Source organism: Macaca thibetana, chromosome 1 (genome assembly GCF_024542745.1).
Source record: "Macaca thibetana thibetana isolate TM-01 chromosome 1, ASM2454274v1, whole genome shotgun sequence".
NCBI classification, from domain to species: domain Eukaryota; kingdom Metazoa; phylum Chordata; class Mammalia; order Primates; family Cercopithecidae; genus Macaca; species Macaca thibetana.
The window spans coordinates 144,864,337-144,881,919 of NC_065578.1; the positions used below are offsets into that span (position 1 = coordinate 144,864,337).

General features: G+C 40.2%; 1 protein-coding gene across 1 annotated transcript in view; it reads right to left on the minus strand.

Annotated features, from left to right (window-relative positions):
• Positions 1-628, minus strand: part of RRP15 (ribosomal RNA processing 15 homolog) — a 44,369-nt gene extending 43,741 nt beyond the window's left edge. Inside the window, exon 1 of the mRNA XM_050780386.1 lies at positions 435-628. Coding sequence (XP_050636343.1) covers positions 435-573 — 139 coding nt within the window. The 5' untranslated portion in view covers positions 574-628. The remainder of the gene's footprint in view (positions 1-434) is intronic.
• Between the last annotated feature and the right edge of the window lie 16,955 nt (positions 629-17,583).

Here is a 17,583-nt window from a genome sequence, read left to right on the forward strand (position 1 = left end):
TAAAACATGCACACATCTACCGCCCAAGAAAAGTCAAGTACACCCCCTTCTCCCTCTTACCTCTTTTAACCTTTTGCTTCTTACACCCTATGAGACCCATTCTTCTCCTGTTTTCAAGTACCCTCTTCCTTTCACCCTTTGCTACTGTAAGTTTCTCGGTAGCTGCAGGTGTTCCACCCATTTTATTATAATTAATAATGGTGACCCTGAAAATACCTAGTAAAAGAATGTGGAAACTCAAAATTACAGTTGACAGCGTTCCTTCTCTGAACACGACTTCCCCAAGCCTCCTCACTAAGCCAAAGTCGCCCCTCTGAAGTGGTGCCAAGATAAAACCCAGGTGGCTAGCAGCAAATGCAGTCGCAAGCGCTGCTTGACACGAACTCAGCCCGGCCTTTCCTCCTAGACACCAAAGCTCAACCCTACCACATTACCTTCGCTATCAGAAGTGTCTGTGACCTCGTCTTCCAGCACTGACGCTACGGCTCCGGTTACCATTTTCATCTTCTTCTTTGGGGTCTTTTTCAGATTTTCTTCCTCACTCACACGTGAGTCCGCAGCGGCAGCTGCCATTTTTCCGCGCCGGAAGCGTCACCTGACAGTTGCGTCCGGTGGCAACCAGAGGAACTTCTGCATTCAGTGCCGGTGACACAAGGTTCCGGGGCGGGGTCGTCTGGCCCGGAGTTCCGGGGGCGGAGCCTCAGAATGTGACAGAGAGAGCTCTGAATAGCCCGGTGTGTTTACGCGTAGTCGGTTCCAGGACGAAAATCAGTGGCTGAATGACCTCAGCCGACTCCTCCGCCAGCCTGGCGCGGTCCACTTTGATTTCCTCGCCTCGGCCGCTTCCCTTGTCTGCTGCCTTAATGTTGGTTTAGTGTCCTCCTCAGGTGTCTCTTACGGGCCCCCTGAACGCAGCAGCAGCTAGGACGCGGGACAGATCCACTGGGGGTTGATAATTAGAATACGATCATATCCCCCCACCGAAGATAACCCGCTAGACCTTTCTTGCAAACCAAATAGACTCACTTTCTTTCCCTGGGGCGGGTGTTATGGAATCCAGCCGCACTGCATATTCCAGTAGATGTTTGTGTAGGAAATAAATATATATTCACATCCTAAAAACTCAATACAACATTTTAAAACTTGGTTTTGAATTTTTTTGTTTTCTAAGAGGGAGAGGGTCTCGCCGGGCGCGGTGGCTCACACCTGTAATCCCAGCACTTTGGGAGGCTGAGATAAGCGGATCGCTCCAGTCCAGGAGTCTGAGACCCGCCTGGCCAACATGGTGAAACCCAATCTCTACTAAAAATACAAAAATTAGCCAGACGCAGTGGCGAGTGCCTGTAGTCCCAGTTACTGGAGTAAACCTTTAAAAAGTGCAATTATTGACCGGGCGTGGTGACTCATGCCTGTAATTACAGCACTTTGGGAGGCCGAGGTGGGAGGATCACTTGAGGCTAGGAGTTAAGAGACCAGACTGGACAACATGGTGAAACCCCGTCTCTACTAAATATACAAAAATTCGCCTGGCATGGTGGTGCGCATCTGTAGTCCCAGCTACTCAGCTACTCAGGAGGCTGAGGTGAGAATCACTTGAACCCAGAGGCGCGGGCAGGGGTGCGGGGAGGGGCAAAGGTTGCAGTGAGCCGAGATGGCAAGTATGCTGGCTCCAGCCTGTAATCCTGGCTTCTCCAAGTCTGAAGATCACTTGAGTCCAGGAGTTCGAGGCTGCAGTGAGCCATGATTGCACTACTGCATTCCAGCCTGGGTGACAGAGTGAGACCCTGACTCTTGAAAAAATAAAAAGGGGTGCACTTTAGAGGTGCCCTTTAGGATGCTGCTGATGCCCAGAAGCACTCACCATCCTGCTCAGTGTGATCCTTTCATTGCCACTGTGTCCTGGTCTGGAACCTATTTTTTGCTGTCTTTCATAGCTAACGCTTGCTTTTGCCTAGGGCTAAATGTAAATTGGAACAAGGAGTTTCAAATAAAGTTGGGAATGCATTGGAGAAAGTTGTAGAGAAGGAAGCAAAGTGAAAAAAAAAAAATGGTTGCAGTGGTTCAATGGAAAACATGTTCCTGCACATTAAACACAAAGTTCCTGCATTAATGCTAGTGTTATTTAGTGATCAAGAAGTGATGTTTTGTGCATTTAACATGTTAATGTGAGTTTATGTATATATAGAAATTTTTGTGTGTTTAGCTGCAGTTTAAGAAATTGCAGGGAGGGGAGGAATGGCAGATTTGTTACACATTCACATTTTTCTTCCTTTAAAATAATATAAAATAGGATCCAGGTTTTTATCCAGAAGTCTGATTTTCAGAAATTTATTACTGCTGTTAAGTTGGAGATACCTATGTTAGCTTATTTAGTCTTCACAATAAACTAATGAGTTAAGTACTATTATTTTTTCCATTTTATAGATGAGGAAACAGAGGCACAGAGTAAATAACTGCTGACTGTCACACAACCAGTACATGGCAGAATCACATTCAGACCCAAGCACTCCACTGCAGAGTCTGCTCAACCACTGAGTTGCACTGCCTATTCAGAGGGTTGTGCTTTAGCACTCAGCATACAGTCAGAATAGGCAACAAAAATTTCCTTTTTTCTTTCTGTTTTTTCTTTTTTAAAATTTTACTTTACATTCCGGGATACAAGTCCAGAACGTGTAGGTTTGTTACATAGGTATACATGTGCCATGGTTGTTTGCAGCACCTTTCAACCCATCATCTAGGTTTTAAGCACTGCATGCATTAGCTATTTGTCCTAATGCTCTCCCTCCTGTCACCCCACCCATCCCCAATTGCCCCTGGTGTGTGCTGTTCCCCTCCCTGTGTCCATATGTTCTCATTGTTCAGCTCCCACTTATGAGTGAGAATATGCAGTATGTGGTTTTCTGTTCCTGTGTTAGTTTGCTGAGGATGATGGCTTCTAGCTTCATCTATGTCCCTGCAAAAGACATGATCCCATTCCTTTTTATGGCTGCATAGTATTTCATAGTGTATATGTACCCACATTTTCTTTATCCAGTCTATCATTGATGGGCATTTAGATGGGTTTCATGTCTTCGTTATTGTAAATAGTGCTGCAATAAACATATGTGTGCATGTGTCTTTATAGTAGAATGATTTATATTTCTTTGGGTATATACCCAGTAATTGGATTGCTGGGTCAAATGATATTTCTGGTTCTAGATCCTTGAGGAATCACCACACTGTCTTCCACAATGGTTGAACTAATTTACATTCCCACCAACAGTGTAAAAGCATTCTTATTTCTCCACAGCCTCTTCCAGCATCTATTGTTTCTTGACTTTTTACTAATCACTATTCTGACTTGCATGAGATGGTATCACATTGTGGTTTTGATTTAGGCAACAGAAATTTCTAACAAACACTGGAATTCATGAATAAAAAATACATAGTTTCTGCTCTTACAATGAACCAAAATAATTGACAAGATTCAAACAGAATGCCCACTGTATGCCGGAAATAACTGAAGTCACCTATATGCTTGTGTGAGAATTTTACAGACAAACCTATGCTAGTTATCAGCTTATTGCCTCTTGGCTCTAAATTCATCCTTTTTGGCTGCTCTGTGAAAATTAAGCTGGGCTCTTAAATATTTTTATTTGCCTGAAGGTCAGATGTTCAGCTTTGTCAGTAGAGGGCATTAGAGTGACATTATAAGAGAAAGCGGTCATCTTCCTGCTTCCTATGTGCTTTTCTCTACAGACTCCTGTGGAAACTTCCCCAGCATCAGGGTGCTGAAGTGTACTTGTGCTCTCCTGTAGCACAGATGGCGTCTCCAGCATCTGACTCCTGAATGCCTCTAATAAGACACCTGCCCATCCACAGCTTTTTCTAGCACCTCAAAGGGAAATTTCAGGAAGGCGGATTTTTGAACGAGTTTTTTGGTTTTGCTTTTGTTTCTTAGAGATGAGATCACACTCTGTTGCCTATGCTGGAGTGCAGTGACATGATCTTGGCTCACTGCAGCCTCAACCTTATGGGCTTAAGTGATCCTCCCACCTCAGCCTCCTGAGTAGCTGGGACCACAGGTGCAAGTCACCCCACTGGCAATTTTCAACAAGTTCTGACAGGGCAGTATCACAGCAACTCCTCTGCCACCCCGTGAACCACAGCTGTGCTCTTCCATGAGAGCTGTATCTCAGCTGTAGGTAGGAAGATAGGCCTCTTCCTTGCATGCTGCATGTTACATAGTCACTGCTCCTTATATCTGCTATTACTATATTCTGTAGAGTTTACTTAACCTCTTACTAACAATCCCTTGTTACTTCAACCTTCTGATATAGCTAATGATTCTTTATATTAAATTATCCTATTCAAATTACTAGAGCAGTTTCTGTCTCCTAAGTGGCCCTGAATGATATAAATCTAGGGGTGTTGTAATGAAAATATCAGTGCCCACATACCTTCTTTGCCTGCCTACAGCATGGTTAGAAAGTTTTACAGGGAGTTTCTCATTTTGGGAAAGGCCAGAGGCAGGGTGGGTATGAGAGTTTCCTATTGAAATGCCAATATTTATAGAAGAATAACAGATAAAATATTTTTCTTCTGAATAATTTGTGCAGCTTGGCTGATAAGAGTGCCTCGAAGAGGTCTAAACTAATAGACATGGAACAGAAAAGAGAGGGGGTAATTGCCCAGTGTATCCAGAGCAGGAGGGTGGTCCTCTAGGAAGGTCTGAGCATAAAGCTAACTTGATAGGAGCTCTGGACAGAGATTCTGGTTACAGAATAATTCTTGGGATTCTCTATATACATAGGATCTATGAAGGGAGAGAGTAAAGAGAAAGAAGACATCTCAGAATTATAGAGCTCCTAGTTGAGAAGGAACAAGAAAGAGAGATCAGGATAGAGAGTTATGAGAAGAGCAGTGCTAAGTCCCTAAACACTAGTGAAATAAAGTCCCCCAAAAAAGAGATTATCACTGATGTTAAATTCTGCTATAATCGGCCAGGCACGATGGTTCATGCCTGTAATCCCAGAACTTTGGGAGGCCAAGGCGGGCGGATCACAAGGTCAGGAGATCGAGACCTTCCTGGCTAACACGGTGAAACCCTGTCCACTTAACCTGGTGTGGTGGTGGGCGCCTGTAGTCCCAGCTACTCTCGGGAGGCTGAGGCAGTAGAATGGCGTGAACCCAGGAGGCGGAGCTTGCAGTGAGCCGAGATCTGGCCACTACACTCTAGCCTGGGTGACACAGCAAGACTCCATCTCAATGAGAAAAAAAAAAATTCCATAGTCTCAGAGACAAAGGAAGCATACACAATTAACATACATTAATTAAATCTTACATGTAATTAACTTGACGCTATAATGGGAGACATAGAGAAAACTTTAAAAAAAAAGATATTTTCTGAAGTATAGACCAGATATTCTAAAGATGTTTGTTCCAACCAAAATTTCACTGGAATTAATTTTGAGAGGGAAGGAGCAGAGAGAGAGGTCTTGTTAAAATAATTGTCAGGTACAAAATAAGTAAAGGATAATTAAAAAAATAGAAAAAGAGTCTTGAGGCAAAGTTTGCCCATTCAGGTATTAGAATATACTATAAAGCTACAACAATTAAAATATACAGATCAAAACAAAAAAGAAATGGAGATGAAATAAATCCTAGAATATGTAAAATCTTAAAATATTATAAAGGAAGTATTACACGTAAAAGAATATATTATGCAAAAATTGTGTTAGCAAAATTGATGATTAGAAGAGAAAGAGGCTGGGTATGATGGCTCATGCCTGTAATCCCAGAACTTTGGGAGGCTTAGGCAGGAGGATTGCTTGGGCTCAGGAGTTCGAGACTACCCTGGTAACATGGCACAACCCTGTCTCTGCAAAAAACACACAAAAAATAAGTCAGGTGCGGTTGTGAGCACCTGTAGTCCCAGCTACTCAGGAGGTTGAGGTGGGAGGATGGCTTGAGCCCAGGAGGCAGAGGTTGCAGAGAGCTGAGATCATGCCACTGCACTGCAGCCTGGGTGACAAAGCCAGAACCTTTCTAAAAAATAATAAAAAACGAAAAGTTGATTAGGAATGAACTAATTAACTAATCGAGGGACTAGGAACACACGTAAAAAAAGAGAAAAATATTAGATCCTCATGTCTTACCCTAAAATTAATTTCAGGATTATGAAAATAAGCTGTATGAAAAAAAGAAAAATGAGTGACAATCTGATTTATCTGGATTGTAGAAACAACTTTCCAAGTTAAAGGTAAATAGAATATAAACGAATATAAGACAGAACATCAAGTTTGAAATAACTACATAACAAATTAATGGGACTTCGGCATGGATAGGACTTCTTTATCAAGATGGAGTAGTAGGGAGCAAATTTACCTTGTCACTTGAAACAACCCAAAATAGACAAAACCTATAGAACAACAGTTTTCAAGACACTGGACATTAGATAATGAAGCATAATAATCACTGAGAGATGGAAAGCAAATCAGGTGAGCCCCACAATTACCCCAGCATACTGCTTTGAGAAAATTTCCAGACCCTAGCAGAGAAAGCAGGGACCTAAGCTGAGCCTGGAAGCCTCTCCAAGTTGAAAAGATATAGCTGAGAGTCAGGAGAGACCAAGGTGACTAGAGTTGGAAGGGCAGAATACTAGAGAAGAGAGAGAGAGAGAACTCAAGAGATCTGCAAAGAGGCTCCCTTTGAAATTTAGGTGATTACTGACCCGTGCACACATGTGAGAAAACTACACAAGGCCAGAGAAAGAACCATGAGGAAAGATTAAAGGCAACAGTTGTTATCTATGCATACACAGGGCTGATTCTAGTCTCCATTCCCACTAGGCACTGGTTAGGGTACCTGTGAAAAACTATGAAGGTGTGAGATTTTTATCATACTTGCAAACTAACAGATAGCCTGCCATAATTTCATGATATTATATCATATCATAGGAGATATAAGACTCTCGAGTAGGAGATAAAGGGCAATTTATTTATTATTCTGGACAATAGCAGTAGAAGCACGTCAGCAATTCCCACAGTTACACAAAGAGGATCAGGTAACACCACTTCAGATAACTAACATCAGAAAACTAAGGCAGTAGGTTGCCTTATAGGAGAGGAACTTTAAGCTATTTACAATAGCATTAAAAATATGTGAAATACTTAGGGATAAAATACATAAAATACCTGTACACCAAACAATAAAAAGCATTGCTTAGCAAAATTAAAGAAGACCAAACTAAATGGAGATATACCATGTTCATGGGTCAGAAGACTTAAAATTATTAAGATGTTAATTCTTCCCAAATTGACCTATAGATTCAATGCAATCCCTATAAAAATTCCATCAGACTTCTTTGTAGAAGTTAATAAGTTTATCCTAAAATTTATATGGAATTTTAAATGATCTAGAATAGCAAAGAAACAACTTTGAAAAATAAGAGCAAATTTGAAGGCCTAACACTACCTGATTTCAAGACTTATGCTAAGCCTGTGGTTATTAAAACAGTGTAGTATTAAATCAAGGTAGACAAACAGAACAATTAAACGGAATAGGGCATCAAGAAAAGACATCTATCTATGAAAAACTGATTGTTGACAAAGGTATAAAGTCAATACAATGGAGAAAGGATAGTATTCTCAACAAATGTTCTTGGAACAATTGGTTATCCATATACCAAAAAAAAGAAAAGAGAAAAAAATAGGATATCTATTTACAAACAACTGTATTTCAATTTATACCTCACTCCATACATAAAAATTGACTCAAAATGGAATAGTCCTAAACAAAAAAACGTGCAACTATAAAGCTTCTATAAGAAACACTGGAGAAAACCATTGTGTCCTTGGGTTAGGCAAAGATTTCCTAGGTACAACACCACAAGCATGATCTATAAAGGAACAACTGGTTAAATTGAACTTTATTAAAATTTAGAAACTGCTGTTTGGAAGACAAAGTGTAAAGAATGAAAAGACAGGCCACAGACGGTAGAAAATATTTGCAAAGCCTACATCTGATAAAAGATTGTGTCCAGGATACATAAAGAATTCTCAAATTCAATATTCACTTGAATATTAACACTTCACCAAAGAAGATATACCAATGGCAGATAACACATGAAAAGATGTTCAACATTGTAAGTCACTAAGGAAATGTAAAAAGAAAACCACATAATCAGATATGACCATACACCTTTTACAAATAAGAAGACTAACTACACTAAGCATGGATGAAGATGTGGAACAACCAGAGCTCTCATAGGCTGCTCGTGAGAATGCAAAATGGTCAACCAAAGGGAAGACAGGTGGTCAGCTTCTTAAAAAATTAAACATACTCGCCGGGCGCGGTGGCTCAAGCCTGTAAACCCAGCACTTTGGGAGGCCGAGACGGGCAGATCACGAGGTCAGGAGATCGAGATCATCCTGGCTAACCCGGTGAAACCCCGTCTCTACTAAAAAATACAAAAAAACTAGCCGGGCGAGGTGGCGGGCACCTGTAGTCCCAGCTACTCGGGAGGCTGAGGCAGGAGAATGGCGTGAACCCGGGAGGCGGAGCTTGCAGTGAGCTGAGATCTGGCCGCTGCACTCCAGCCTGGGCGACAGAGCGAGACTCCGTCTCAAAAAAAAAAAAAAAAAAAAAAAAAAAAAAAAAAAAAAAAAAAAATTAAACATACACTTACCACATGATCTAGCCATTCCATTCCACCCCTAGTTACTGACCCAGAGAAACATAAACTTAGTTTCATGTAAAGACTTCCACGTAAATGTTCATAGCAGCTTCACTTATAATACATCCAAATTGAAAGCAACTGAAATATCCATCAATAGGTGAATGAATAAATAAATTGTGGTATGACCATGCAGTAGAGAGCAGTAGAGAGCTATACCCAACAATAAATAGGAACCAACTATTGATCTAAAGGAACTACAGGTGAATCTGAAAATAATTATGCCAGGAAAAAAAAAAGAGTGCATACTGTATGATTCCAGTTGTATTAAACTCTTTTTTTGGGGGGGGGAGGTTTACAGGGTCTCACTCTGTCACCCAGGCAGTAGCATGATCATGGTTTACTGCAGCTTTGATCTCCTGGGCTCAAGTGATCCTCCTACTTCAGCCTCCCAAGTAGCTGGGATTACAGCAGTGCTACAGGCATGCACCACCACACCCAGGTAATTTTTGTATTTTTTGCAGAGACAGAGTTTTGCCATGTTGCCCAGGCTGGTCTTGAACTCCTGAGCTCAAGCAATCTGCCTGCCTCTGTCTCCCAAAGTGCTGGGATTACAAACATGAGTCACAGCACCTGGCCTTACACTCTTTACAAATATAAATTATTCTATGGTGGCAGAAATAAGATCAATGGCTGCTGGAGGGGTGGAGGGTTAGAAGGGCTACGAAGGGGCAGGGTTATGAGGCACAAGGAAACTTTTTGAAGCAATGGACATGTTTGTTATCTAGATTGTGGTGATAGTTTCCCGGTATAGATAGATAGATACCAGGAAATATAAAATAGCATACTTTAATATGTGCACTTTACTATAAGTCAGTTATGCCTTAATATAGCTGGTAAAAAAATATACAATTGATTAGGGAACTACACAAAATAAGAAATACAAACGTGAACCAAGTATGAGAAAACTGTATGACTACTCTAACAGATTAACACAAACTTGGTGGCTTAAATCTGTGTTGCTTAAAGCAACACAGATTTATGTTTAAGCTTACCTTAAACATACTCAAAACACTTACATTAGCCTACAGTGAGGCAAAATTATCTAACCAAAGCCATTTTGTAATAAAGTGTTGAATAATCTCAGGTAAATTACTGAATACTGTGCTGAAAGTGAAAAACAAAATGGTTCTATGGGGTCCTAGTCCATTTTCTGTTGCTTTTAACAGAATATCTGAAATCTACTAATGTATAAAGAAAAGGGATTTATTTATTACAGTTATGGATGCTGAGAAGTCCACAGTCAAGGGGATATATATGGTGATGGCCTTCATACTGCTGGGAACTCTCTGCAGAGTCCCAAAGCAGCATAGGGCATCCCGTGCTGAGGAGGCTAGCTCAGGTCTCTCTTCCTCTTCTTAGAAAGCTATCAGTCCCATTCCCATGAAAACCCATTAATCCATGAAAGCAATAATCTATTAATCCAATAAGTCATAAGTGGATTAATCTATTTATGAGAGCTCTGACCTCATGACCCAATCATCTCTTAAAGGCCTCACCTTTCAATACTGCCACATTGGGGATTAAGGTTCAACATGAGTTTCCAAGGGGATAAACATTCAAACCATAGCATATGAGTACTTGAAGTACAGCTTCTACTGAATGCATATCACTTTCACACTATCATAAAGCAGAAAAATCCTAAATTGAACCACTGTAAATCTGGGACCATCTGTAAAAGGTAGCATTCACAGGTTCCAAGGATTAGGACATGGAGTCTTTGGGGCTATTATTCAGTTTACTATGATTTGTTTTAATTTGCTCAGTTTTAGGGACAGTGTTTTAAAAAAGCCCCTTTGGAACATTAAAAAAAAAAAAAAGATATCTTTCTTCTTTACCTTTACTTTCCTCTGGCACTGAACTCCTGTGTGTGATATAATTAAGACCCAGGCAGTGGCCTCATTATTACTAACCACACTGAGCCCTTTGTACTATATTTGATTGCCTCTTTAGAAACATCCCTGTAAATAAGAAAGGGACAGATGACATCATCTGGTTGGTGTTAAACAACGGAACAGGTGAATACTGGCAAGACTAATAGGCTTTATTTCATTTGAACAAATTACTCTTGGACTCCTGGTCTCAGAGCCTGCATTAGTGACACTGGTACTATCATGCATCGAGGAGACATATTCCACCTTGCATAAAACCCTTCCATTAAAAACTCACCTCGCTATGGGACTTAACTGTCTTTTAGGCAGTATTCATCAGCAATGACAAGATTGCCCAGCATTTCTGAATGACCAAGCGAACAAAGGAGAAAAGTGGACTACCTTTATCCCGCCAGACTTTCAGACTTTTCTTTCTGCCAGTAGAAAGTGTATCCCAAGTTGTGTATGAGGAACTACCACTTCATTTCATTGTGACAGTTAACCCCAACCTGTGTCCCTAATAGACCACAGACACAACTGAAAGAGGCCTCAAGAGTGCAGTCTTTTTATTCCACTCTTCTGAAGTCGAGTGGCCACGTGATCCAGGACCAGTGATTATTTGTCCAGTGATAAAGTCTCACGGTCCAGCCTTCCTCAAAATGCCATTCATTCATTTGACAAATATTCAATGAGCCTTGTGCCAAGTTCTCTTTATTGTTTACTTTTTTATTCTTTTGGGTATACAGTACGTATATATATTTATGGGATACATAAGCTATTTTGATACTGTCCTACAGTATGTAATAATTACATCAGAGTAAATGGGGTTTCTATCGCCTCAAGCATTCATCATTTCTTTGTGTTACAAACATTCCAATTGTACTCCTTCAGTTATTCTGAAATGTCCAACAAATTATTGCTAACTGTAGTGACTCTGTTGTGCTATCAAATACTAGATCTTATTCATTATATCTAACAATATTTTTGTACCCATTAACCACCCCCATTTCTCCCCTACCCCAAATCCTTCCAGCCTCTGGCAACCATCGTTCTACTCTCTAAGTCTATGAGTTCAACTGTTTAATTTTTAGCTCCCACAGATGAGTGAGAACATGCAAAGTTTGTCTTTCTGTACCTGGATTCTTTCACTTAACATAATGTCCTACAGTTCCATCCATATCGTTGCAAATGACAGGATTTCGTTCTTTTTACAGTTGAATAGTATTCGATTACGTGTATGTATCACATTTTCTCTGTCGATTTATCTGTTGATGGACACTTAGGTTGATTCCAAATCTTGGCTATTGTGAATAGTGCTACAATAAACATAGGAATGCAGATATCTCTTCAATATACTGATTTCCTTTCTTTCGGGTATATGCCTAGTGCTAAGTTATTTTTAGGCACTGAGAATTTCTAGCAAGACAGACAATTCCTTGTTCTTATGATGCTTAGCTTCTATGTTTGAGGGAGACAACAAATAACCAAGTAAATTTTAAAAATAGAACAAATTGCTGCAGATAGCAGTATCAGGAAGATAAAACAGAGTAGTAGAATAGAGAATGTTTCGTGGACTGAAGGGTGAATAGTGTGGGACACTTTAGCTCAGTGGTCCCCAAATTTTTTGGCACCAGAAACTGGTTTCATGGAAAACAGTTTTTCCACTGGTGAGGGATTGTTTCAGGATGAAACTGATCCACCTCAGATCATCAGGCATTAGTTAGATTCTCATAAGGAGAGCACATCCTAGATCTCTCGCATGCACAGTTCACAATAGGGGTCCTGCTCCTGTGAGAATCTGATGCTGCAGCTGATCTGACAGGAGCTGGAGCTCAAGCAGTAATGCTCACTCACCCATTGCTCACCTCCTGCTGTGCAGCCCAGTTCCTAACAGGCCACAGACCAGTAGAGGTCCATTACCCTGGGGTTGGGGACTCTTGCTCTAGATGGAGGTCAGAGATGCTCTCAGGAGGTGACGTTTGAACTGATACAGGAGTGGTGTGATTGAAATGGCCATGTGAAAATCTAGGACAGAATTTTCCAAGAGAAGGCAATGAATCCCTTTAAGGAGGAAAAGACAGCGTAAGGAATAGTGAGCAGGAGAAGTGGGGTGCACATTGGTGGGAAAGGGGAGAGGAGAGTCCACGGCCAGTGTGCTCTTGAGGGCCCTGGTAAGGACATTCAACTTTGCCCCAAGAGACCTAGGGAGCCATGGAACTATTTTACACAGGGTAATGACAGGAAAGAACTCATTTCTGAAAGGCTCTTAGTTTTGTTGGAGAATGTGGGGGTCAGAGTGTAAACACACAGACCAGTTAGGCCATTGTGGAAGCCTAATGTGGAAGACCATGGTGGCTTAGACTAGGGCAGAGATAAATAAAAGTGGACACACTCAGGGTATGTTTTAGATGTGGAAACCTGACACAAACTGTTGTTGATGGGTTGAATATGAGAAGGAAAGAATTAAAAATGACACCTAGGTTTTTGATTTTACAGCTAGGTGGATGATGGTGAATTTGCTAGTATGGGAAAGGCCAGAGAAGAACAGCTTTTGTGAGGAAAAGGAAAAGTGTCTGACTTGTTAGGTTTAAGGTCTTGACATCTGTTTTAGTCTGCTTGGGCTACTACAATAGAATGCCATAGACTAGGTGGCTTATAAACAACAGACATTTTTCATTTTTCCCACGATTCTGAATGCTGAGAAGTCTAAGATCAAAGTGTCTGGGGAGGGCTCAATTCCTGGTTTATAGACAACTGTCTTCTTGCTGTGTCTTCACATAACACAAGGGGTGAGGAAGCTCTCTGGGGTCTCTTTTATAAGGGCACTTATTCCAGTTGTAAGGGCTCTGCCTACCAACAACCCCACCTCCAAATACCATCACATTGAGAGTTAGGATTTCCACATATGAATTTAGGAGGGACATAAACATATAGTCTATAGAATCATCTAAGTAAAGATATTGATTAAGTAACTGGATCCCAAGGGAGAGACCGGGGCTAGAGATAATAGGTATAAAAGATGACACCTCCATATTGGTGGTTTTTAAAGCTGAGAAAATGAATGAGGTTTTACAGGAAGAAGAAGAAAAAGAAGCCAAAGTCCAGTTAGCAGGAACTGCAATATTTAGAAGTAGAGGAGACAACATATGAAAATGTACATAAAGAGCAGAACGAATTATGACATAAGGGAAGCCAGAGAACAAGTTTCAAAAGGAAGCAAAGATTTTGTTAAATGCTATTGTGAGGCCAAGCTAGGCGAGGATAGGGGTGTGTCCATGAGATTTTATTTAAGTGAAGATTATTAAGGAATTTGTCAAATGTCTGGTAGAATAATGGGAAAGAAAGTTATGGTAGAAGGGCTAAACAATAAATAAAACCTTCAGTTTCCAACAATATAATGAACCAGATGTGCAAAGAAAAGCCTCTTGATATGGAACACCTATAAATAGTTGCCTAGCTTTTCTTGGGGGATGGGGTGGTGCTCAATAGTCATGTATTGAATAAAATGAATGGCTCCAGGCTTTGCCAGATGTACTGAAGTAAGCACAACATCTAATGCCCAGCTCCTCTCTTTTTGTCAACCTCTATGGGTTCGTTAAAAACACAGACCTAGAGTTACATCAGGCTTTCAGTCCCTTCTCCTGAATTGCATAATTCTTTGAATCTCTCTGAATCTCTGTTTCTTCTCCTGTAAAAGGGGGATGACCTCATCTATCTCAGAAGCTTATGAGTGGTAGGTGGCTTATTTCGCAGACATGATACTCTCTGAAGTCCACATTGTCATGATCAGAGACTACACTGCTAAACCTGGCAGTCTGCTGGGCGCTTATATCTCCTTACGGGTATATAGAGCCCTGTTTTTGCTTGGCTATGCCAGGAACCCAAAACTCAACTTTGTGGAGTCCCACGAAGCTTCTGGCTAGAGCAGCCCTGAGTTTTCTGATGAGCTGCAGCCTAAATCATTAGCTGCTGCAATGGTGAGAGGAGAGGCTTTTCTTGAGTAAAGCAGATCGGGTGGGCTAGACCATTTTGTAACACTTCTCAATAGCCATCAGAAGCTAAGATTGTCAGTGCTGCATTTACTGAGTACTTACTATACCAGGAAATATACATAGGTTCTTAATATCCTCATTTTACAGATGAGGATATATTTTGGGTCAGAAAGAGTGAGATGCCCCGAGCCATGATTTCAGTTCTATCAGTTTTTGCTTCATTTATTTTCCCTCCTGCCTTCCTCCCTCCCTCCCTCCCTCCCTCCCTCCCTCCCTCCCTTCCTTCCTTCCTTCCTTCCTTCTTTCCTTCCTTCCTTCCTTCCCTCCTTCCTTCCTTCGTTCCTTCTTTTTTGAAACAGGGTCTCACTCTGTCACCCAGTGCACCAGTGCAGTGATGCAATCTCGGTTCACTGCAACCTCCACCTTCCAGGCTCAAGCGATCCTCCCACCTCAGCCTCCCAAGTAGCTTGGACTACAGGCATGTGCCACTACACTCGGCTAATTATTATTATTATTATTATTATTATTTGGTAGAGATGGGTTTTCTTCATGTTGCCCAGGCTGGTCTCGAACACCTGAGCTCAAGTGATCTGCCACCTTCAATCTCCCAAAGTGCTGGCATTGCAGGTGTGAGCCACTGCACCCAGCCTTTATTTATTTTGAGTCTCTGTTGTTTGGTGTAGACACATTTAAGATTGTTATATTTTCCAGGTGAATTAATTATTTTATCATTACATAATACTTTTCTTTATATCTAGTGATTTTCTTTGTTCTGAAGTCTACTTTACCTGATATTAATAGAGCTCCTTTGGGTTTTTTCAAAAATATTTACATAGTATACCTCTTTCCTTCCTTTTGTTTTCAACCTACATATGAAGTATTTGAATTGAGATTTTTTGTAGCCAGTATATTATTGAATCACATTTTTAAACCTACTCTGTCAACCTCTGTTTTTAAAATAGGTTTATTTAGACCATTTGTATTTAAAGTAACTATTGGCTGGATGCCATGGCTTATGCCTGCAATCCCAGCACTTTGGGATGCTAAAGTAGGAGGATCACTTGAGGTCAGAAGTTTGAGCCCAGTCTGGGCAACATAGTGAGACCCCATCTCTACAAAAAATTTAAAAATTAGCCAGGCATTGAGGCACGTGCCTGTATTCCTGGCTACTCAAGAGGCTGAAGCAGAAGGATTGCTTGAGCACAGGAATTCAAAGTTGCAGTGAATTATGATCATACCACTGTACTCCAGCTTGGGCAACAGAGTGAGACCGTGTCTCAAAGAAATTAAAAAAAAAAAACTATTGATATGCAAAGGTGTACATTTGCCATTTTATTATTTGTTTTCTCTTTGTTTCTTATTTTTTTCTATTTCTCTTTTCTTACCTTTCTGTGGGTTACTTTAAAATTTTTGGGGATTCCCTCCTGACTTTTTTATAGTACTTTGGATATATCATATTATATAGTTTTCTTAGTGCTTGTTCAAGGTATTATAACAGACATACATAACTTCCCTATCCACTGATATTGAAACTTTACCACTTGGAGTGAAATGTAGAAACCTTACTTCCACTTAGGTTTCTTTACCTGCCACACTTTTTAAGTATAATTGTCTTAAGTATTTCCTTTATACTCATTGAGCACCATATCATATAACATTTTAAAAAATTGTACTTCAACCATAAAATATGATTTAAGAAACTCCTGAGGATAGTCTAATATATTTACTCCTATTTTAGCCATTCCAATGTTCTTCCCTTTCTAAAATTTCAGGCTTTCTTGTGTTACCATTTTCTTTCTGTTTAGAGAACTTCCTCTAGCTGTTCTTTAAAGAAGGACTTGCTAGAAACAATTTCTCTAAGTTTCTATTCTGAAAATGTCTTTATTCCCCCTTCATTTCTAAAGGATGTTTTCATCGGAAACAGAATTTGCAGCTGACAGTTCTTTTTCTTCAGTTATTAAAAAGTGTTGTGCCATTACCTTTTGGCCTTGATGGTTTGAAATGAGACACTTGCTGTTGTTTGAATTGATGTTCCTGTATATAGAATGAGTAATTTCTCTCTGGCTGATTTTAAGATTAAAAAAATTTTTGGTCTTTAGTTTTTCAAATTTAACTATGATGTCTCTTGGAGTTGATTCCTATGGGTTTATCCTTACTAGGGTTTGCTCACCTTCTTGAATCTGTAGATTTAAGTCTTTCACTACATTTGGAAAGTTTTCAGCCATTATTTTCTTGAATTTTTTTTTCAATCTCCTTCCCTTTCTCTCCTTTTTTTTCAAGTTCAATGATTCATCTTCTGTTACTTCTATTCTATTATTGAACACATCCAGACAATTTCTTGGGATTTTATTTGGCTATTGTATTTTTAAGTTCTATAATTTCCATTTCTCTCTCTCTCTCTCTCTCTGTAACTTCTATTTCTTTGCTGAGATTTTTCTATTTTTTCATTTGTTTCAAAAAATCATAAATACTTGTTTGAGCATTTTTATAATGCCTCTTTTAAAAGTTTTTATCGGATGATCCAACATCTGGTTTTTGGTGTTGGAGTCTATGGACTGCCTCTTTTCATTCAAATTGTGGTTTCACTCATTTGTGCTATGACAAGTTTTATGGTTTGAATGTGTCCACCAAAGTTCATGTGTTGGAAACTTGATCCTCAGTGTGGCAGTGCTGGGAGAAGGGGCCTGACGGGAGGTTTTCGAGTCATGAGGAAACTGCCCTCACGAATGGATTAATGCCATTATCATGGGCATGGGATCCTTATAAAAGGATAAGTTTAGTTCCCTCTTGCTCTCTCTGTCACCCTTTCTTTCCCTCTTGCCTTCTGCTATGTGATGACACAGCAAGAAGACCGATGCCAGATGCTGGCCCCTGAATCTTGGACTTCCCAGTCTCCAAAACTGTAAGCCAATAAATTTCTGTTTATTATAAATCCCCCAGTCTCAGGTATTCTGTTAAACAGAACAAAACAGACTAAGACAATGAGTAATTTAAAAAAAAATTT